The following is a 22,658-nucleotide window of genomic DNA, read 5'->3' on the forward strand; positions in this document are numbered from 1 at the left end:
CACGCTCACCTGAGGGAATTGGCTTTACTGCCCTTGGGCGGGTTGTCTGTACCGCAGTCAGCGTGGGGCGGAGCCGGCCCGGCTGGCCCTCAGTGAGCTGACTCGGTATTTGTAGCAAACGGCACAACCGCCAGGGCTGCCAAACCCATCTCTAAAACCGGGTGACTCCTCCCTGTGCCGACCTCCGAAGTGCTGCTGGTACAAAGCTGTCTAATTCAAAGGGACTTCAGTATTCCTGTCTCGGGGGCAGCTGCAGTTTTGAGTGCAGTGCAGCTACCACAGTAGTAATTGCCGTTGCTCTTGCTAAAATAATAAAAATGGGTTTGCCCTTTTAAAAATGCAGTTTGTTTGTCTGGTACATTTAAGGAACCCTGTTGGTGAAAGCTGTGTTAAGCTCTGTTCTGATACAGGGCAGTTTAGTATCTGTTAAACACAGGCAAAGTCTGTGCTGAAGGCTAAAGTGCTGCTGTAGCCATATCTCTCTTAGCTTTATTATAACTAGCTTCAGCACTGAGAGGTTATAGATCAAGGCAGGCTCGTTCTGTTTTCATGCTTATCAGTACTTGAGCAAAGCAGATTGATGTTAGCTCAGGTGTGACAATGTTGTCCTACAATCACACATGCTGAGTATCTTAAAAGCGTAGCTTAGAATACTGCACCTGAAAATGGCAGTACTGGATGCTCAGAGGTGAGATGCACAGAGGTTCATAACAGATGAAGGGACATATAGAGGAGGATTACCAAAAGAGAGACCTGCCCTCTTCCTGAAGGAGGATTCCACATACCTGAATAGGCACCAGGCTTGGAGTTTGCTGCCTTCCAGAAGAGCATGTTAGCACTTGACACTTGATCATTTTCTCTCAAGTAAAACAGCAGCTCTTCGCTCCTGCATCTGCTCAGTTTCTTTGCTGTCATCTTGCCAGCTGTGAAGAGCATTTTACCTGGCTTTGACAACAGGATTGATTCAGCTGACAGCCATGGTGTGTCTTGAGGCAGGACAGCAACAAGCAGAGGGTCTGCAGTTACTGAAGCTGGTAGAGTAATTCCTCAGGCTGGCAGGTGAGCAGTAACAAGGCTCTTGTTAGAACCTAGTGCAGCCCCAGTTACTGCCTCTATTTCACTCTAAGCTTTTGCAGACCTAGCTGACTCAGAGGCATTAATTCCTAGCTCCCAGGCAAGCCACCAGTGAAAGCAGAGTGAGGAATAAGCTGAGACTGAGTACAACCTGCTGGATGTCTTGTGGAGTCCTGTTGCTAAGTCGTCTTTCTTTCTTCCCCTTGTCCTGTTTTAGGAGGATGCAGGGAGTTAAACCAGTGCTTGTTAAAATGACAGGGGAGGTGCACAATATATTTTGGGAAAAGGAGGAGGATAAGAAAATAGTTTGAGAGCTGCTAATTCAGAGTATTAGACAGCTAATCTGGGCAAATTATTTCTATAAACTTGATATTAAGAAATATCTATTTGGGTGACAAAAAGAATCAGGTTCTTTTGGTTGATGTTTAAAAAGGTACTTGGAGTTATTTGCATGGTCATATGCAAAAGAGCTTAGACCAACACCTTTTCTTTCTGTTCATCCCTTTTGTTTTGCAAAAGCAGACTATGCATCTTGTGTCGCTTAATTCTCAATCTTCTGATTTATTGCCCGCGTCCTTTTGGCAGCTTCACTTCTTAAAGAACTGGATAGATTTTGTATTTTAAAACAAGCTGACTGGTTCCAAACTAGGTAATACCTAACTTTCCTGTGTTCTGGCAAACAATAATTTTTTGTACGCAGTGTAATTGAAGCTACTGGCTATCCACCAGACAAGGTTTTGATGTGTATTTAAAAAAACCTTGGCTTAATCAGTCACAATAAATTTGAGCTGGCCTTTTGTCATTGTCCCTGGAGATGCAGGACATATTTTTGCGGTATTTGTCTTGTACCTTCGTTCAGCTGGATGATAAAATTACTTAGGTTAATCAAGCTGAGTAGAGTCTGTGGAAGAACTTTAGAGGAACTTAGCAAAACCAGTTGAATGGGCAACACATTGCAGATAATACTCATTATTAGTAAATGTTGAACAAGAGAAATCACAAGATGCAATTTTACTTTATTCATATGCTAGTTTATAAATCAATTAAGGGGAAGACTTGGGCACTTATATATAGATTGGTTAAAGCAATGATCAGAAATGCAAACACATATGCTAGCTTGTGGGATTTAAGCCCCTAAGTTGAAATCGGAATTCATCCTTCTGAGGCTTTAAGAGCATAGCTGTGTGCTGTAGGCACCGGTGATCACTGCAGAGACACTTCCAGTAGCAACAAATGTTCTGGCTCTCCCTGGAAGTCATAGAACTGCAGTCGTTCTTATGTTCTTGGGTTAGACCAAACAGTGGTCTACAGCTATTGCGAGCTACTGCGAGGGGTGGATGTTGCTGTAGAGTTTAGGCCACAAGCTTGTATGTCCACCTTGTGTTGTGCAGATATAGTGTATTGTGTTGTGCTGGTAATTGTCAACTGAAATATCTCTGTTTTATTTCCTAGTGGGCCTTTAGTTCCCTGGTATGTTCACGGGGTTGAACAGAAATTGCCCCTCTTAACATATTATTGTGTAACGTAGGATTTTTTGTATTTTCCACTGAGATGCCTGGAACATGGTACAGGATTAAATGATTCTCAGTTCAGTGAGAATAACAGTTACTGTAAAAGAAACCAATAGTGACGTAGTTTGATTTTTAGGTTTTGTATGTTCAAGGATCTGAACTAACCCTTTTAAGTAATTATGCTTATATTGGCCCTTTTACATTCTTACTCAGTGTTGTCGTTCCTGTCTAGGCAGCCGTAGTGCTGTGCCTGGATGTGGGCTTTACAATGAGCAATTCTGCCTCTGGTGAGGAGTCTTCACTTGAACAAGCCAAGAAGGTTATGACAAAGTTTGTGCAGCGACAGGTATGTGTGACTTTACATGTGATTAAAAACTGTTAAAAAGGGAGAGGAAGCAATGACATCTGTGAAATATTTTCCTCATTTACTAATAATTGAAATAAATGAGAAATGAGTAAGAATTAGTCCATTTTTATGCAGGAGTAACAGTGCTCTTTGTTTCAGCTGTACTTTTGTGGAGATATGGCAGTTGGATTGATCACTCCTTTTCTTTAGGGCAGTAGAAACTTTTAGGGGAAAAAAGTTCTCTTCTCTTTCTCTAAAATGTTTCAACCTTCTTAATATTTACCATACTGAAGACTCATTTCAAGGACTGAGTCAGCCAGTTTTACTTGTTTTATGCCAGATATCCTCATGTCAGTCTGTTAGTTTAATTATATCTAAATTAGTGAACTCTCTGTAAGATTGCAGAGGTAAGGTAAGATAGGACTGAAAAAGTAAGAAAAAGTAAATCCATTGTGCTTGATGTTGTTTCAAGATTAGTTCAGCTTGCTCAAATCTACCTAATATAGTTGTGTATGAATCTACCTGTGTTTTTATACCTGTTTTGTATTTTCTCTGTCTCCAGATTTTTGCTGAGAGTAAAGATGAAGTTGCTGTAGTGTTGTTTGGCACAGATGGTACTAGGAATGACCTCGCCAGTGGGGATCAATACCAAAACATTACTGTACATAGGTCACTAATGCTACCAGATTTTGATCTGCTGGAAGATATTCAAGATGTGATTAAACCAGACTCTGAACAAGCAGACTGTATCCTTTCGTTGTAGAGCTCTTCTTGAACTGATTCAGCTACATAGGAGACAGGAAGTTAGTGTTGTGAAATGGGCTCAGATTTGCCTCTGAAGTTTTAACTACTATCGGAGTTCAGCTAATTTGTGGTTGTAAGTTTGTTTAAAAGCAGATTAACTGCTTTTTGACATTCTTTTAGGCTAGCAGATGGTCTCTTGGCCTTTGGGAATCGTTACTTTTATGAAGTGCTCTGTTAATTAAAGAGAACAAAGATAGCAATAATATAATTTTAGGCCTCAAATAAGGCATGTCTTTTTAAAAATAGTGTTGCAGAACTTGGTTTATGCTTTTTCATCAAATAAAAATATTATTTACAAAATATGTCAGCAGAAGTACCAGAAGCCAGACAAAACAGAATAGAGATGTATCAGATTGATTTCTGTATGAAGTATTTCTAACACTACCAAATGTCACTTGCTGGTTTGAATGTTGTTCATGTTTGAATGTGTTCTGTTGTTAGCTGCATAAGGTGAAGAGTTTTAAAACAAGGCAATCTCTATAGTGTCCCATTGTGTGTTTCATTTACATACTGTTCTAACTTCCCGTGTTGTCTTCCCTCTTTCTGGCCATAAAATGATTGCAGTGAGGTCTGTTCAGACTGTCAGAGCTGTTTCAGAGAAGCGTGTAGCCGGTCAGCTGTATCTTAGCAGAAGCAGAGTCATGTTCCTTCTTCAATCGGTGGGCAGGTTTGTGCACAGTGATAAAAATATGTTCCCAATGAAAATTGTGGTCAGGAAGAAACTATCAAGAGATTGCCAGATGCAGATGTTTTGAAGGAAAACTTGCTTGAGAAAATGGTATCATGTATTGAAAGTACAAGTAAATTGTGTTTGTGGATTCAAAGTAATGTTGTAAAGATTAGATTGCTCTTTCGTTGGACTTGAGCCTCCTCATTGACAGTTAAAAGATTGGGCCCTGAAGCAGTCTTTTTACTGTTCCATCAGATAAATGGGGAAGAGACAAGATTACAAAACAGACAAGTTATATAGGAACTTCTTGCACAGTAGATATTTGAAGAGTACTTGTCTCAGAAAATTGTTTGGTTGTTAACTAAAATGTATGTTTGTTAGTGTTTGGGAGGGGGTGAAAACAGAAGATTGTTTCACAGGAGAAACACCTCTGTGACATGATTCATGTTCTAGATGAGATTTTTCTTAAATTCGCTTAGTTCTGGATGCAATTATTGTGTGTATGGACTTGCTTCAGAAGGAAACAATGTGAGTATGTAAGCCAAAGCCTTTTACAGAATTCTGCCCTTGCACTTTGGAGCTGACCTGATTTATTGTCAGTATTACATTTCCAGTGTTTTGTAAATATGGAAAATGATTTTAAAAAAACAACACCAAAACCAAACCAAAACAAACAACACAGTACAGGAGTCTGTCCCTGAAGAATCCCCAGGAGACATCTAGCTTCTCCAGACAATCTAAGAGCTTTCTGATGCAACTGGGAACTTTGCAGTAGATTCATGAGAACATTAATGCCATTATACAAGGCACAAAGACTTCACTTAGTGTCACATTTCTTGTGATCTGTTTTCAAAAAACATTAATTCAGATGCTAAAATGCATAGAAAAGGGCTACCGTATCTTACAAAGAAAAAAAAGAAAGCAAAACTAGAAAGGTGAGTTTGTTCAGCCTAGCACCTTAAAGGCTGTTGGAGATAAGGTGGCTGTTTGTAAATATGCAGGGTGTGGGAGATAAATGTACAGTAGGAAGAAACACTGTTTAAGCTGAAAGAAAATGTTGGCACAAGTGTTACAAAGTTGTCAATGAATGGACAACTGGAAATGTGGCTGTTTCTGACACTCAGTGGACTGATGGTCCAGGGAAAGGAAGATAGCCTTACTTCCTCTCAAAACAGAGATTGAACATGTTGTTAAGAAGATTGTATGATCTAATTGTGAATGCAGAAGACTAGACTTAGTGATGCAATTTGTATTTTTATGATTAAAGTCTAATCGGCATGGAGAACTGTATCAATTTAACGGTTAGAACTGAGTTGTGAATTAAAATCACTGTATTTATGGCAGTATAACCTTGAATACCTATGGAGCAACTGCTTTTGTTATCTTGTCAATAAGTTGCATGTATGCACCAGATCCTTTGATATGGAATTTACCTTCAGTTGAGAAAATACTATTGGGTAAAAATTCAAGAAAATCACCCTCATGCTTGAATATCCAGATAAAAATTATATCAGTTTAACTGAATTCTGTTCTGTAGCTGGCAGAACTTTCTGATGTTTATTGTTACTACTTCTTGGCGTATTAAGTAGGCTTTAAAGTCCATCTTATCCAATGAATCTACTGAATTGGCTTTACTGAAATGGAACCCCCGCCAGCAACAGTAATTTAAAATACATTTTCCATTTTCACAAGGACAGGCTTACAGCTGCAAAGGAGATATCCAGTATAATCAATAAACAACCTAACATTTTATTAGCGTTTTATCTACATTGGTGAAAATTGGCAGGATTCCATTCATTTAGATGTAGTTAGTGATTTATACAGTCACAGGGCTAGAGCCCTCAATTTTAGGGGGTGGGAGTGAGTAGGGGGAATCATATAAAGATAAAAACTTACCATAAATAATATGAGCAATGATAGAACAAGCTCTACCAAGTAGGTTTGTTTTTTTTTTTTTTTTTTTTACAAGTATATCACTTTGCAAAATTGAAGCTTTACCAAGGAAAGAATTAGAAAAAGGCCTTCTAGATATTTCTGATATATGTAAATGTTCTTTTTGTATTTTAAGAGGAAAGAGATATGAGAAGAGACACATTGAACTGTTTACAGACCTTAGTAGTCCTGTCAGTGAGGATCAGCTGGAAATTATCATTGCTAACTTGAAGAAAACAGGAATTTCACTTCAGTTTTTGTAAGTATAGAAGTGGCTGTTATACACTATGCCATTTTTTTAAAAGGAAATTATTATTCTTTCTTAATAACGATCTTGAAGGAGCTGGTGATCTCTTGGTGTATTGTTTATATAGAGGTATACCAGTATGTGATGAGTGTTATAAGTACTTACATCAATTACACATGCCATGAATTCCAGTTATGAACTAAGTCCCCTTGATTAAGTGATGTGCAAATACGTGTTAAGATAATGGCTTCTTCTCCAGTTAAGCTTATAGCTTAGAGCCAAAGTCTGAAACGGGAGACATAAGATCTATATAAGCAGAGAAGTGGGAAACAGTAAGCCAGAAATAGCATCAGAAGCAGTGGTTTTGTCACAGCAAGAGCCTAGATCCTTTTAGGTAAGGGAGTTACTGGGAAGAAATAACGAGGTATTGTTGCAGATGTTTATAGCCTGATTCTGGTGTCAGTAGAAAAGCAAGTCTGAAGAGAAGGGTTATATTCACAGTGATGGGCTTGGAAAATGGAAGTGGAAAATGGAAGCAATGTTTTACACATTATGAGAGGAATCCCTTGGCTGTCTTAGTACATGTATAGGCATTGACCTGAAGAATCAATGCTGGTGCCGAGATCTGTGTTAGTTGTTGCACATGATGGTAACACAGGAAGCTATAGGCCTAGTAGGATATTTAGAAGCAAAACTTTGTGTGAATGTTAATGTTTGCTGTTTATAACAAATGATTTCACAGGGGAAAGTTAAAGCCGCAGTTTTACTTCTGACCATTTTAATATTTACTTTCACTTAGATCCAGCATTCTGTAAGGAGCAATGTTGTGAACTTTATAAATTCATTAAAGCCATTTGCGGATCCACCTGCAACGTAACAGAGGGGTTAGGTAGGAAAGTGTGACTGAAAATCATGGGCTGATCCTCCACAGAAAAATTCTTTTTTGCCTGTGCTTGGGAGAGACTGAATGTAAAAATGTCAGACTGCTCTCAGGTTCTGTCTACACAGCAAAAGAAGTTATGCTCGCAACATGCCTTGACGTGCCCCTTCTAGGTTATTTGAGCTATTGTTGGCACTGGAGGCAGTGGAGACACAGTACCATGAACCTGAGTACATGCTGCCAGCCAGCGTTACATCTTTCAGAGACCTTGTATTTAGCCCCTGCTACCTTGTCTCCGTACCTGTAGTTTGCTGTGCAGACTAGTGCAGATGCTACCGCCACAAGTTAATGTTGCAGTTTTATTCTGTGAGATTTCTGATACATCTTTACATTTTCTTTGTCTGTAATGTTGCAAAGGAAAAGCCCCATGGCTAATAGAAGCACTAGGGAAATGTTGCTGTTAGAGCATCAACTGCAGATTTACGCCCTGTCTCCCAGCCACACGAGCAAATGATGCTTTGAGAAATACATATACAAATGTAAAATACTCAGGGTACTGGTTTAAAAATAATTTCTTGCTCAACCTTGTCCTTTTGTTATAACCCGTGCTTCCATCTCTTACGCCCTGTTTATTGATTAGGTTGTAACTTGTGGGTTGGAGTAGCCGCAGTGCCTGTCAATGGGGGTTTGAGTAGCCGCAGTGCCTGTCAGCAGGGGTTGATCTCTGGATGGTATTCTTAGATGATTGTTTAACCATAAACAAGACCTGAACCACATTCAGGAGACATAGCAATAGGACCATGCTGGTTTGAACATCCCAAGGATATTCAAAATTCTCAAGAGCTGTTGTAACTAGCCTGAAGGAGAAAGGGAAGGTGAAGGAGCGAAGGAAAGTGTCCCCCTCCCATCTCCCCCATAGGTTGGTTCCCCAGGGAGAAAAGGTAAAAGATGTAATTATTAACAGTTTCCGAAAAGTGGCTCCCGAGGTACATAGGTGACGGCAATGCTGAGTAGAAATACAGAAGTACAAATACAAAAATTAGTCTCACAACCAATACTTTTATCATATCATAAACCAGTAGTGTTACACAGTGCAGCAAAATGATATCCTTGCCCCAGCTCCCAGAGGTGACAGACAGCACAACAGGGAACATGTACAGCAAGTAAGGTGTTACACAAAAACTTTGAGAGCAAGCACGACAACTTTGAGAGTAAATTAATCAACATTGTGACCAGCGACTATTAAACCAATATGATGAATGCTTATAACAAATTTACCTTAACACGCTCTGGTCAGATCTGTCATTATCTCAACCCTTTGTGCCCCACGTTGGGTGCCAACAGGACTGTTGTTGTTTAAGCCGGCAGGCAGCTAAACACCACACAGCCGTTCGCTCACTCCCCACCCTCCCCAGTGGGATGGGGGAGAGAATCGGGGCGGGGGGGAAGTAAAATTCGTGTGTTGAGATAGACAGTTTAATAGGACAGAAAAGGAAGGCAAAAATAATAATAATGATGATAAAAGAATATACAAAATAAGTGATGCACAATGCAATTGCTCACCACCCGTCAACAGATGCGCAGCCAGTCCCCGAGCAGCAGTTGCCGCCCCCTGGCCAACTCCCCCCAGTTTATATACTGAGCATGACATCATATGGTATGGAATATCCCTTTGGCCAGTTTGGGTCAGCTGTCCTGGCTGTGCCACCTCCCAGCTTCTCGCTGGCAGGGCATGGGAAGCTGAAAAGTCCTTGACTAGGGTAAGCACTACCGAGCAACAACTAAAACATCAGTGTGTTATCAACATTATTCTCATCCTAAATCCAAATCACAGCACTGTACCAGCTACTAGGAAGGAAATTAACTCTATCCCAGCCGAAACCAGGACAGACATAGTTGGTTTTCCTCTCTGTTACCAAGGACTGAGCACATGCTGAGCACTGTGTAGCTTTGGGTATTACACAGTTCTCATCACAGGACTCTAAGCACTGTATAATGAAAGTAATCTAACTTTTATGTATCAGAGGTTTGAAGCTTTTTGCTGTCATAACTGCTTTAAAATACAGTTTCTCTTTGTCAGTGGATGCTGCTTCCTTAAAAGGTACCAAACACTTTGCTGAAGTTTGATCTTTTAATTCTGCTGTATGTGACATTGTTGTGCATATTGTTAAATCTGATTATTGTATGTTGCTCCACAGATAAGTTTAGTGAGTACTAATGAGGTGAAAGTAAGGTAGAGATCTGTAGGCTGCTTTTTGAAAACAGAATACAATGCTAAAATTCTTCTACTTTGTGGCAATGTGGTAAAAAGTATCATGTGGTTCATTCAAAATTGGATCAGACGAAAGATTTGAAAAATCTGCAGGCATTGTCAGAGGCACAGAGTAAAGGATCTTACACATCTCTCTTTTCTGTGGTTATTATACTTAGTTAACTCTGTTATATTTTGAAGAGCAGCAAAATAATTTTATCTATAACCCCTGGCTAAAGTTTTAAATCTGATTCTTGAAGTGCAGGAAAATGTGTCATCTTCAGTCAGAAATTCACCTAGTGTTGTAAGCTATTAAAATCTCAAAGAGTAACATTTATTCCAGAAATACCTAATAGCCCCACTGCAGAGCAAGTCCTGTTTGCTGGCATTTAGAGCTGATACAGAATCACAGGCCTGGAAGGGCCTTTAACAAGTCATCTAGAGAAGTCCTCTACTTCAGACTGGGTCAGTTGTATGTATGTCATTGCTAAGTGGTGTTTATTTAATCTTTTTATAAAGATGTCCAGCGAAGGAAACTCTTCTATCTCCTCAGGCAGTTGGTTTTAGAGATTATGGTTTGAAATGCCTTTATCAGGTTTTTGAATATCTGACCTGACTCCATGATGTGCAGGCTGAATATGAAGAACTGATTGTTCCCTTCCTCTCTGCCACAGCCTTTTATATTTAAGCCTGTCTTGCTCTCTGACTCCCTTCTCTACAGGCTTTATTTTGTTCAGTCTTTTTTCATAGATCTTGTTTTCTAATCGTCATTGTCTTTACTCCCTAATCCCTTCCTGTATGTGGACATCTTTATTGACGTATGATGCCCAGAACTGGTGCAGCACTCTGGTCAAGATGTTACCAATGCCAAGTAGACCTGAAATACTACTTCATGTGTTTCGCCAGCCATGTGGCTCTTTATACATCTGACTGGAGCTAGACAGAAATTGTTGATCCTGATACAATTTTTGTTTTGGCTTTGGTTGGTTATTTTAATCAAGAAGAAAGTCAAACTAACTGCTTCTGCTTGTGTTCTTAGTCTGCCATTTCCAGTGGATGTTGATGATGGAGGTGGAGATACAAATGCCAGTGTACATTCTCAAATGCACAGAAACTCTTTTCCGAGAAAGGGTTTAACTGAGCAACAGAAGGAAGGCATTGATGTGGTGAGGAAACTGATGCATACTTTGGACGAAGAAGGGGGGCTGGAAGAAATTTATACGTTCAGGTAAACTTGGCTAATCCTCTTTTATCACACTGTAATTTTACTTTCTGATTTCTTCCCCAAAAGGTGAAATGAATTAAGTAATCAGTCACTTGGCTTCCGGTTTCACTGAAGTCAGTGAGTTTTATAACTTATTGTACACTGTCCCTTTCAAACAGCTTCTTCAGTGGCTTTAGAATAGATAGAAAAGCTTACAGATTTCAGTGGAAAATGAATTTTTTTTATCTGTATTTAAAGAAAAAAAACAGTTTTCGTCCATCTTTAGTGTTGGTGGATTTTGGAGGGAATGTTTCTATAAATGAGATTTCAAAAGCATGTTTTGGAAAGAGTTGAAATTTGTGACATAGTGCAGGTAGAACATTTGCATTTAATGGTAGCCTTTGTTCCTTGGTCTCAGACTTCTTTTAGCTTACTAGTTTATCAAACTCCCACAAATGTTTTAAGTGAAGTTGTTTGTTGAATCCTGCTCTTTAATCACAGACTGCTCTGCCATTGTGCCAAACAATATACTTTTTTAGCAGCATTCCTAATGCAAGAATTGAAAGATGGTTTTTCACCTCATGTTTTCCCAATGAAAGAATAAAAATATATGTGTGTGTCTGAAAAACTGTAGCTAATGATATATCCAAGACGTTTCCACGTAGGTGTTGTCTCAGTTGGGAAAAAAGCAAAAAGCGTTTATGCGCCTTATAAAAGTCAGATTTTATTTTCTTAGTAGTTCTATTCCCCAATTATGAAGTGTGATCGTTTAGACAACGTGTTTTTCAGGAAACTTAGTAGACCATAGCTGTAATGTGATTGTCAAGTGTGATTTCTAGATGAGGTACCTGTAGGTTTGCATGCTGTTATTCATCATTTTATTTGTGGGATTCCCTTCCTTCACCCTGCCCAACTGATCTGCTTTGCACCTCAGCAACCGGTTAAACTGTTATTTGAGCATTAGTGTGGATTAGTGAAGAAACAGGTGTATGTATTCCTGTGTATGTGTTCCATACTAGTCAACAGAGCAGTCTGAGTCTCTGGAAAAAAACAGGCTTTGTCATTGCATGAAAAGACTTCACAGAAAAGCAGTATCTTTCTGGGCCCGTTTATCCTTTAGGATAATCTACATGCATGAATCTACTATGTGGCTTGGCCCCTTCTTTATATTTTTTTTTATCGCAGGCTCTTGCTACTGTATAAGCTGTCTTTGTGCCATGCTTTCAGGGGAAATCCAAAATCTTTGGATAAATAGGCATTTGGCTAAGAGATTAAAGCTTAGTTGCTTAAGTTGTTTAAGAATATGTGTGGGTTTAGATGCAGTTACGTTGCTTATCGAGCTTTAAGAAGTCAGCCTTGCAAATCTATCATGATAGTTTACCAACTCAGATACACTCTCTGTTTTCCTATATTCATTATTATCAACTCTTCTGAAAATAAATTAGTCATGCCAGGAAAGTAACTGAGAAAATTTTGTTGTATTGTTTTAGGGTTTGATATTCTGACTCTCAGACAGGAGGTACTTCTGCTGTCTCTGGGTTTTGGGAGAAGGGATTGGAGAGCAGAGGAGAAAAGACATGTTTTTAAAATACAAGTTGAAATGTGTATTTACTAGGGTTTTATTGGCTGAGTCTTCTTTGATAACAGGGAGCATTTTTCTTCTATAAATATAAGAAATTAAAGGATAGAGTTAATAAATTGAGCTTAAATGACATTTTTAGGCATTTGACACTTAGGTATTTGATTTTCACATTCATCCTTGAATGTATGTTTTGCAGTAGTTTTAGTGATGTAGTAACGGGTTCTTTTTAAAAATCCTATATTGATGTCTCTATTGCCAGAAAAAGTAATTTTTCCTCCCTTCCTTCCTTTCTCCAAGGAAGAAGAAAATAAAAAAAGGAAATACAATGTTTATCTAATCATAAAAATCCCAGTGCATTTTCTCCTTTCATTGTGCTTCTATTAGAATTTTCAAAAAAACCCTACTTATCCTAAGAAAGTTGAAAAGTAGAATACCAAGTTGAATTCTGTACTAATGTTTTTAGGAGTTGATCTTAATTTCTGCCGGACGAGTGCTTTAATCAAGAGAGAGGTAGATTTTGGGTTTTATCATCATGTGAAAAAGATGAGGTCAACACAGTTTTATCTTTGCTTCGTCATGAATGAGCGCTTTCTCTGCACTGGAATTTTATAGCAAAATAGCTGATACAGTTTGTATTAGCTGAAAGCTGTTCTGGGGCGCAAGCCTATTTGATTTCACAATAATATATTATAAATTACTTTTACTGTCAATTTTTAATTTTGGGACCCCATTGCTTAAAGTTGTGCAATGGAGTTAACACTCTTTATATAAAATCATTACAGTTCCTTTTTTTGTGTGTGTTTTATGAACTTGCATTTATGCTGTTTAGGCTAGAAATACTGAAAGTAACTTGTTTCACTCCAACCGAATGCCCTGAAAATAATGAGTTCATTAGTACTGTATAAAAAAAAAGAAGTGTCAAAAGTTAATTACACACAAACAAAATCCTGTTAATTGAAACTGGATTCTTTATTTCTTCATCTCCACTGCAGAAAACATTTTACCACTTAGAGAAGCCTTTTCTAATTTGGGTTGTTCAGCCAACTACATGCCCTAATTGGGTGAGCACAGATAAATGTAAAGTGCTTAATAAGCAATTGTGCAGTTTCATCACAAGATCTAACATACTGTCTTTAAGCCCTAACGTCACACCATCAGAAAGGCTCGAGATGAGAATCATCTACTGTACCACCTCTTTTTTCATTCTCTTTTCTGACAATAATGACAAGATTATTCATACAGTTTATTTTCTAATGCTTTTTATGCAGTCTAAGCTGAAACAATTGGACTCCTGCATCTCCTTGAAGAGGGTGTATTGTCTATAATATTTTATTACAGTTCACCAGAGTTAATTTCTGTTTTCCTGATTCCTTCATTTAGAGAGAGCCTGGAGCGTCTTTCCATGTTTAAGAAAATAGAAAGAAGACCTATGGCTTGGCCCTGCCAGCTCACTATTGGTTCTAATTTGTCTATAAGGATTGTGGCCTACAAATCAGTAAGTTCATAAAATCATATGGTTTAGTGTATTTTGGCAGCAAGTTATGTGCAGCTGCATGTTTTTTCCTTAAAGCTAAGAAAATAAAAGATAAAACAACATCCAAAATAATTATGGTAGAGATTTTATGAGCGTAGAAGCCAGTACATCTAAAACTGTGGTTCCCACAGCAACTCTAACTTCACCATATTGTACACATATGTTAAAGAACTAAAATTCACGTTGTACAAAAATAGAAGTAATTGCTATCTACGCTGTGACACTTAATGGTGTTGAAGTTGATGAACCTGATTAAAAATGTTATGCTTGTGTGAAGCTTTCCATTTGACATCAGTGATATGTCTGCAGCTCAGTGAGACTTAATATATATTTGTTAAGCCCTAGGCATGAGAGGAATTATGCACGTGTATGTAAAATAGTGGGTGTAAATGTTTTACCAGCTATCGTTTCAAATTGCATCTATTGTTATTTCAGACTTGGGAAAAAAGGTATATTTTTTCAGCTTGTTTGCTTTATACTGTTTGGCAGAGCTTGTGCACAGTCTGTTTCCCTTAGAGTTTATATAGGTCCTTCACACAGTGCTAGGAAGAAGTAAGTGTATTTAAACACAGAAAATGTGCAAAATTCCAGTTATTGAATAATTAATAGGCAACTATATAGTGTGGCAGCATTGATGGATCTGGTGAGATGGAGATTGATTGGTTTGTTGTTTGAACCCAAGACTGAGAGTCTGGCCAATATTGCAAGGTTTCAGGAATCATAGAATCATAGAATCATTAAGGTTGGAAGAGACCTCCAAGATCATCGAGTCCAACCGTCAACCCAACACCACCTTGCCCACTAAACCATGTCCCTAAGCGCCTCATCTACCCGTTTTTTAAATACTTCCAGGGATGGTGACTCAACCACTTCCCTGGGCAGCCTGTTCCAATGTTTCACCACTCTTTCAGTAAAGAAATTTTTCCTTACATCCAATCTAAACCTCCCCTGGCGCAACTTGAGGCCATTTCCTCTCGTCCTTTCGCCAGTTACTTGGGAGAAGAGACCGACACCCACCTCGCTACAACCTCCTTTCAGGTAGTTGTAGAGAGCGATGAGGTCTCCCCTCAGCCTCCTTTTCTCCAGGCTAAACAACCCCAGTTCCCTCAGCCGCTCCTCATAAGACTTGTTCTCCAGACCCCTCACCAGCCTCGTTGCCCTTCTCTGGACACGTTCCAACAAGGAAGATGTATTATGAAGTCGAAATATATCTGATTTCTGAGAGATAGGCATATTAACCTTGAAAAAGATCTCTGCTGCCAGCTTTCTATTTATACATATTCATAATTTTTTTTTTAACTAGGATATTGTGCCAGACCTGTAATATGCAGTAAGAGTCCCCTACCAAAGGTGTTTACACACAAAATAAACGAAGCTTGGGAGAGTAAGCAACATGAACTGAATGACTAGCCTGAGGTCATACAGCAGCAGGATCAGAGCTAGGAATAGACTTGTGATATCTAGTGATGTAATCTATTCTGTCTTTTCTGTTTTCTGCCCAGTTCTCTGTTTTTCTTCTCATTCACTAAGTATATCATCAGTTTATCCACTGCAGAGAGAAAAGAAAGCATTTTTCTTTCCCTGTAGTTGGGAAACATTCACTCATTGCAGATATTTATTCCTTCTTTCCCCTCCCAGTCCTGTAATGCAACTGGGATCTTTTTCTGCCTTTTGGGGAAGTTGCAGTAGCATAGGGTATTTTTATCCTGTAGTGGAGTAAGCCTGATGCAAAACTTGGGCAAACAAGCTGAATGAGCATTGAGTCATCTTGTATCTTTAACATATATCTTAATGCTTTGTCAAAAGCTTTTATGTAGGTGGAGGAGGTAAAATACATAGCAAGCAAGTTACATGTTATCCTGTGACTGAAAGACTTCCACAGATGGCTTAGCCCATGACTTTGATGAATACCCAAGACAAGTATGCAGTCAATATGATATAGCTCAGGTGTTAGGTCTCATACAGATGAAACAGTGTGCTGAAAGCACTGTGGTAGCAGTCAGAGATGCATATTTGGGGCTGTCATTATTAGTCCTGTATTGGCAAAACAATACAGCGCTTGGTCTACGAATTTTATGCGTGTTCTGGTAAGCGCTGTGGATCCCACTGAAATGTTAGATGTTCCTTTTCTTTGAATTCTGATATAAAGGTCACAGAAGAGAAGGTAAAAAAAATGTGGACAGTTGTGGATGCTAAAACCCTCAGAAAAGATGATGTGCAAAAAGAAACTGTTTACTGCTTGAATGATGATGACGAGACAGAGGTTCAGAGAGATGATACTATTCAAGGTATGACTTCTTTATGTGCACCCTGAAGACAAACCAAAGATAATGGCTTGTACTCTTAAATCATCTAAGTGCCTTTTAGTTTTATACTTTGAAGCCTAGCTGTGATCTTAGAATGTAAGCTCTGTAAGCTGATGGAACACAGAGACTGTTATGTGAGACACTTTGTCTTCACATATTTTAAAAATTCTTACTTTTGCAGGGAGTGTTGCAGTCTAATAGGAATAATAATAATACCACCAGGTGGAACTTGGAAGGCACTACAGCTTCCTAAACTGTATTCTGTGGAGGACCATACCTCAGTTCTGTAGTGAGTAGTGCTGCAACCTCTGTTCTGTTTTCAAATCTTCAGTTGTACTGATAACATGAATACTTTCATAACACTGCTTTCTTCTAGATAAGCAACTGCTCTAGACATTTTGCACTTGGGAAGGTGAAACCGTTAAAGGAAGGTTTAGTGTTCAAGAGTCTATTAGCTTTGCTGTTTAATTTCCGTAACAGGTTCAATCTGTAGTGCTATGCAGAATACTTTTATAACCTTCAGCTTCTTTCTGAGTGGATTAAATTCCTTAGAAGACTGAAGGCCCCAGAAACAGTATGAAATAGTCTACTTTTTAAAAATGGAGTTAATCAAATATGTTTAATTTTTTGCAATTTTATATATATTTTGTTACTAATTTTTTTCTTTCCTTTGCTGTTTCAATCCCACACAAGTAGGGCAGGTGTATTAACTGTAAAGGGCAGAATTATTGAGATAACAGTATAGAAAGTGCTGTCAAATGAATAAAATAAATTGAAAAATTGAGATACATACTGTATTTTTTTATTTAACCTTTTTCGATTGTAGCAATCATAACAGTAGCAGATAAAAATGTCCCAACGACAGTGTGATTTTCTCTGTTTCTTTAAGCAGAAATGATAGTTAAAAGCTAGTAGTCTCTTTATGTTTTATAATTTCAAAACTTTTAGTAAAATAAAAAAAAAAATCCACTTTTTATAGTGAATGTATTTTGAAGCATTTTTGACCATTTTCTGCTGATGTCCTGACTGCCTAAGTTGGTGAGTGGTTGTGGGACACTAGTAAAAAGAAGTGATGAACCGTTCAATGTGAACAAAAGAGACCAAAAATTTCTCTTATCAATGGTGTGATATTTCTAACAATTAAAGAGCTGCTGATGCCTCATGGACTTTTGTGGACATTTTGAGAAATGTCATAATTAGACAATATTTTGCATTTGGAGCACCCATACTGAAATTTCTTTCATTCTGCCTGTGTTTGCTTTTCAGTTTCCAGGGAAATGTATGTGCATATAGGTTTTTCATCCAGGGATTTACCTTTGTTCCTTCTGCTTTCTTTGCACCTGAGGATACCATCCTTAGTCTGTGACAGTGTAATAAAGTGATGATGTTACAGGGAGGATATTGTAGCTTGAGATGGGGGAATAAGCAGTTGGAACAGATGATACCGCTGAGAAACTAACAGCTTCCTATTTTGTGGAGATATCCCTGTAATGTAAGGCACGGGAAGTAAAACGCAGAGGTGTATAGAAAGACCACTTCTGCATACAAGAGTGTTTTGGTTTTCCATTGCGTGTGAGGGTGTATCTCACTTCCACTGTTAACACATTTTGTTCTCTGAATCCCTTCTAGTGTCATTTCCTGTCCATGATTTGTGGTATGTTTGGGGTTTTTTGTATTAGACTGCAACACTCCCTGCAAACGTATTTGCTGAAATCTATTCTGATTTGCTTAAATCTATTCTGTGAGCGTAACTTTGTTGGGCAAGATGTTCAGTTCCCTGATTTTCTTTCCTGCTCTCTATGAGGGTAGCCATGTTACATAAAACGATGTACAAGGAGTGCAACTGCTGTTGGTGAAGTACAAAACGTGTCTATGAGGTGTGTGGTTTTTCTGTTAACAGGGAAAGTAATTTGATGAGCGTGTGTGGAGTGTAGCTGTGGGGCATGCATGCATTGTTAAAATATTCAGAGAGCTAATTTCGGTGTTAGAATTGTAGGCCCATATGCTTACCAGATGCTCTTCTCTTGTTCTCCAGGGTTTCGCTATGGGAGTGATATAGTTCCTTTTTCCAAGGAAGATGAAGAGCAAATGAAATACAAAACAGAAGCAAAATGTTTTTCTGTTTTGGGATTCAGCAGATCCTCTCAGGTACAGTACTAAACTTCTTCCCATTCAACTTCCTAGGTTGTTCAAGACAATTGATTTCAGTTTGAATTCACTAAAGTTGTGGTGTTGTACTAGGTTCCAGTATTGGGAATGGAGCATCTGCAGTCAGGTATACAGGGCTGACTTGTTTGCTGATTCTAGTACATGTAAACAGTATATAGTCTTGTGAAGGGGGGAAGCTCATAAATGTGGCCATTGGGCCCTCAAGTGAAGCAAGAGCCACTGACCTCAGATCTCTGCGAAGTGGAGACAGGTATTGTAGTCTCATTTCATCTCACGAACTTAGTGATGCCAGATCTGCAATGGAAGATGGTCTCTCTTCTGTTCAGGTCATGCAGAAGCCTTTTTGGGCTTTGTCCAGCCACAAGTGTGTTCTTTTTAACAGAAGAAGCCTCTCTCTCAACATTAAAGAAATGTTAAAGAAAGCCTGAGAACTGACTGCATTCATTCTCATTTCCATAAGGATTAGTTTGTGAACTGTGACTTGCTTCTTGTTTCTACTATAACAAAAACTAAATGTAGCAAAGACTTCATAGAACTTAGATGAAGATAACATCATTCAAAAACTCTCCATATTTCAATGAGGTGCTTGGTGTTTGTATGCACTTACCTGTACTTGTGGTATTAACATTGCCATTTGTTTTACCTGGAAGTTGTAAGAAACTTACATTGAGCAAATACCTTAATAAAAGCTATCCAGCACCAGGTGATTTCCTGCAGAAAATCCAGGATGTAAGCATTAGGAAAGCCTTAGGCAAAGGCTTAACAAAACCCTTGTGGAAGCAGGACACATGAGAAGAAAGTACGGACGTGTGAGCACCAGTAATTGCTAGAAATGTTAAGCTCCTCCCGCTCTTTCTTCTCCAGGATATTGCACAGGGTGACTGAAACTTTACTCTTCTTGGAGTTCACTGCACCCAGTCCCCTTCACCACTCAAAACTGAAAGGAAATCATAGAGCAGCTCCGTGCCTTCTGTTCTGAAAGCTCCCAGCCCTCTTGCTCTTCTTTGAAATGTCTCGCTGCCTGAACAAAATAGAGCCCTTGACGAAGGCTGAGGAATCATTACCTTTACCAGGAAGGAAAGATGCTAAAAGGAAAGATGCTAAAAGGAAAGATGCTAATGAAATAGGAAGTATCTGTGGGAGCTTACTCCCAAATGGATGTAACTAAACATATTTTTACTTTACAGTACAGGTGGCACAGAGACCCCTTCATGTTGCTAGATATGCCCTTAGACTACTGCAGTGCAGTGGTCCAAAGCATATTATTAACTGAGGAGCCAGGAGGTTATGTTGATTTATTGAAATGAGAAGCCAGCCTAAATGGGAACTGTAACCTGGTTGCTCCTTGAGGATATTCAGAACTTAAAGTTGTTAAGTAACATGGGAGCTTGTGTACTGAAAGTGATTGATTGAGGAAACATTATCATGCTTGAGCTTACATGCCCTAGATTGGCCAGGGCAGAGAGGTGTTAGGGAGTGTTAAATCCTGTACCAGAAACTGGATCTAACAAGAGAAATGTTGTGTCTGAACCCAGTGTTTCAATGAGACAATTTCTTGCATCTTTTCATGCGTTATTAGCCTACAGCTGAGTCTTACTGTCTTCATTTAATTCTGTAAGATGTATTTCACCATGTGCAGTGTTTTCTTATGCTGGAGGCTGGCCTCCTATTTCGACCTGAAGTCTGAATTTTATTGAAACCAGAAACTAAGAGGAAAACATGAGAAGCATCATGCTCCTGTCAGTGAGCTGTTATTTCACATGGATTTTTTTTTTCCCCCCACCATTGGTCAGATAGTGTGGTAATACCTTCAAATACATAGTTAATAATTAATTGTAGGAATATTTTTGATCACATAAATATGCCTCAAAGAATTAACAAATTGGGTTTATATTTTTTCAATGCACAAAATATTTATTGCTTTTGATAATTTTTATGATGTGCTTGTCTCTTCTGTGGATTTCATAATGAATAGGAATTACATCTTAAATAAAGTGCGCTCTGGTCCTGTAATTAGGAGTGTGGGTAATTATGCCCAATAGTAGTTGCATAGACCTCAGTGGAATAAAATTATTCAGGTGTGATTGCAGGATTAAAATTACACTGTATAGATAATGATACCAGGAAGTTTTCAACTACAACTAGAATTTTCAAGACCCATGCTTTCCTTATGTTTTGGCTCCTGAATTTTATTGTTTGGAATCATAATACTGATGCTATTCAAATGTATGTTTTATATTAAATTGTTTCTTTTAAAAACTTTGGAGAAAAGATAATTTATTATTAACTGGAGAAACTGGAACAGCTCCAAATACATAATTAAAGAAGGAATAGAATCACCTTATATTATTTTTCCGAGTTATTCACATCCCTCAGGAAAGAAGATCAGAGGCCGCTTAAACTTTGATTTTTAATTTATAAGCAATGCCATGTAAATCAAGAAATAATACTTGAAAATATTAAAAAGGGACCATTTTTTTTTCCCCCCAAACAAAAAAAGGTGTAGTGATATGTCTAGTTATTTATACTATACTGAACATAAAATTTCCTGAGCTTTTAAAGACAGAACAGCAAAGAATAATTGCAGGTAGAATAATCTGAGTTGAAGAATCGTGCTGTAATACATTAAGCAGATCTGCTCTGGTGCAAGTTGTCACTGACTTCAACAGCATTATGGTAATTTGTTAAATAATGAAACTCCAGGTTAGTTTGGAGACAGTGTAATTTGAAGAGATTTTTCTTTAACAAAGAAAGGTCATTTTAACCAGTGTTCATAGTAGGGTGCAGTCTTTGTGACAGGTTTTCCGCTATTGCAGTGTTTCTCTGGGTGTGTCTCACAGCCTCTGTGGCTCCAGCTGTTCCAGCAGTGCCCCTTAATGAAACTGGGTTTGGGTTGTTTTTTTTTTTTTGTCAGCCATTTTCATGAACAGCATAAACTCTGCTAACAGAATTGCTTCTTTGCCAGCACAGCTGTACGTACTCCAGGTTGCTGTTGAAGTAGCTTTATTAATTAAGGATGTGACTTTTGTCAGCTCCTTTTTGACATGTCTTTGCTAGGAAAATTTAATAGCATAGATGTGGTGTCAGTTAGGCTTAGGTCTTTTGTTAACTACTGTGGTTTTCCACACTGACTTTTGAATTACTGCAGTATTATTCAGACTGATAACAGCTGCGAGTACCGTAGTCTTTCATTCCTGCCCATCAATAGGAAGGTATGAGAACATCCTGCCGAATATGACTGAATATCCATATTGAGTGATAAATGGAGATATGAAACATATACAGAGCTGTAATTTCTATGCACAGTAATTTAATTTTGTGGCTTCTCACTTGAGTAATGTGTTAGTTGTTTCAGAATTTAATTGGTCCAGTCACATTAATGACATTTGTTTTAGATCAGGCTAACTCTTGACCATTTGAATCTGTAGATCCAGAGGCATTACTACATGGGCAACCAGGTTCTGAAGGTCTTTGCAGCGAAAGATGATGAGGTAAGGTGAACTGAAGTTTAATGCTGAAGGTGTTTTGCTGTGGAACAGAAAAGAACAGTAGTGGTGCTTGAAATTGTCCCTTCTTTCCGTGTTAATAAAACAAATATTCTTAACGCAGCTTACAGAAGTCTCGTTCCACTGCCCAACGTTTGCTGAGCTTTGAAGGGATCCACTATCATGATGAGATTTAACCTTTCTGCTTCTTCGTTTTTTGAACATGAGAAAAGCTTGTGTTGAAGTTATAGCTGAAATGGGAACTGGTCTTGACTAAATCAGTGTTGTTGAATTCACTGGTAAAGGTGTATTTCAGCAGACAAATGAGAACTTGCATGACTCTCTAGACTTTTTTTTTTTCCTTCCCTCCCCCAGAATGCAGCAGTTGCTTTTTCCGCCCTTGTTCATGCATTGGATGAGTTGAAAGTGGTAGCTATAGTGCGTTACGTTTATGATAGAAGATGCAACCCGCAAATTGGGGTAGCTTTTCCATATATTAAGGATGCATACGAGGTAATTTTTCACTCTTACTTTCTGTAGATAGCCTCCGTATTGATGCTTTACAAATACCAATTAATAAACGATCATATTTGAACCATATGAATTTGCAGTGTTGTGTAATAGCGGAAGAAACCAATGTGACTTTTCAGAGTGATTTTTAGG

General features: G+C 38.4%; 1 protein-coding gene across 2 annotated transcripts in view; it reads left to right on the forward strand.

Annotated features, from left to right (window-relative positions):
- Window positions 1-2,818: 2,818 nt before the first annotated feature.
- Window positions 2,819-22,658, forward strand: part of XRCC5 (X-ray repair complementing defective repair in Chinese hamster cells 5 (double-strand-break rejoining)) — a 50,931-nt gene continuing 31,091 nt past the window's right edge. Inside the window, exons 1-10 of one of the 2 annotated variants that reach the window (XM_009323539.1) lie at window positions 2,819-2,931; window positions 3,494-3,677; window positions 4,885-4,933; window positions 6,474-6,596; window positions 10,755-10,943; window positions 13,882-13,996; window positions 16,185-16,323; window positions 18,377-18,489; window positions 21,939-22,001; window positions 22,371-22,508. In XM_009323539.1, the coding sequence (XP_009321814.1) occupies window positions 2,854-2,931; window positions 3,494-3,677; window positions 4,885-4,933; window positions 6,474-6,596; window positions 10,755-10,943; window positions 13,882-13,996; window positions 16,185-16,323; window positions 18,377-18,489; window positions 21,939-22,001; window positions 22,371-22,508 (1,191 nt within the window). In that variant the 5' untranslated portion in view covers window positions 2,819-2,853. The remainder of the gene's footprint in view (window positions 2,932-3,493; window positions 3,678-4,884; window positions 4,934-6,473; window positions 6,597-10,754; window positions 10,944-13,881; window positions 13,997-16,184; window positions 16,324-18,376; window positions 18,490-21,938; window positions 22,002-22,370; window positions 22,509-22,658) is intronic. The other variant, XM_009323540.1, reaches the window with a different exon arrangement.

The sequence above is a fragment of the Pygoscelis adeliae genome, unplaced genomic scaffold (genome assembly GCF_000699105.1).
Source record: "Pygoscelis adeliae isolate BGI_AS28 unplaced genomic scaffold, ASM69910v1 Scaffold664, whole genome shotgun sequence".
Taxonomy (NCBI): Eukaryota; Metazoa; Chordata; class Aves; order Sphenisciformes; family Spheniscidae; genus Pygoscelis; species Pygoscelis adeliae.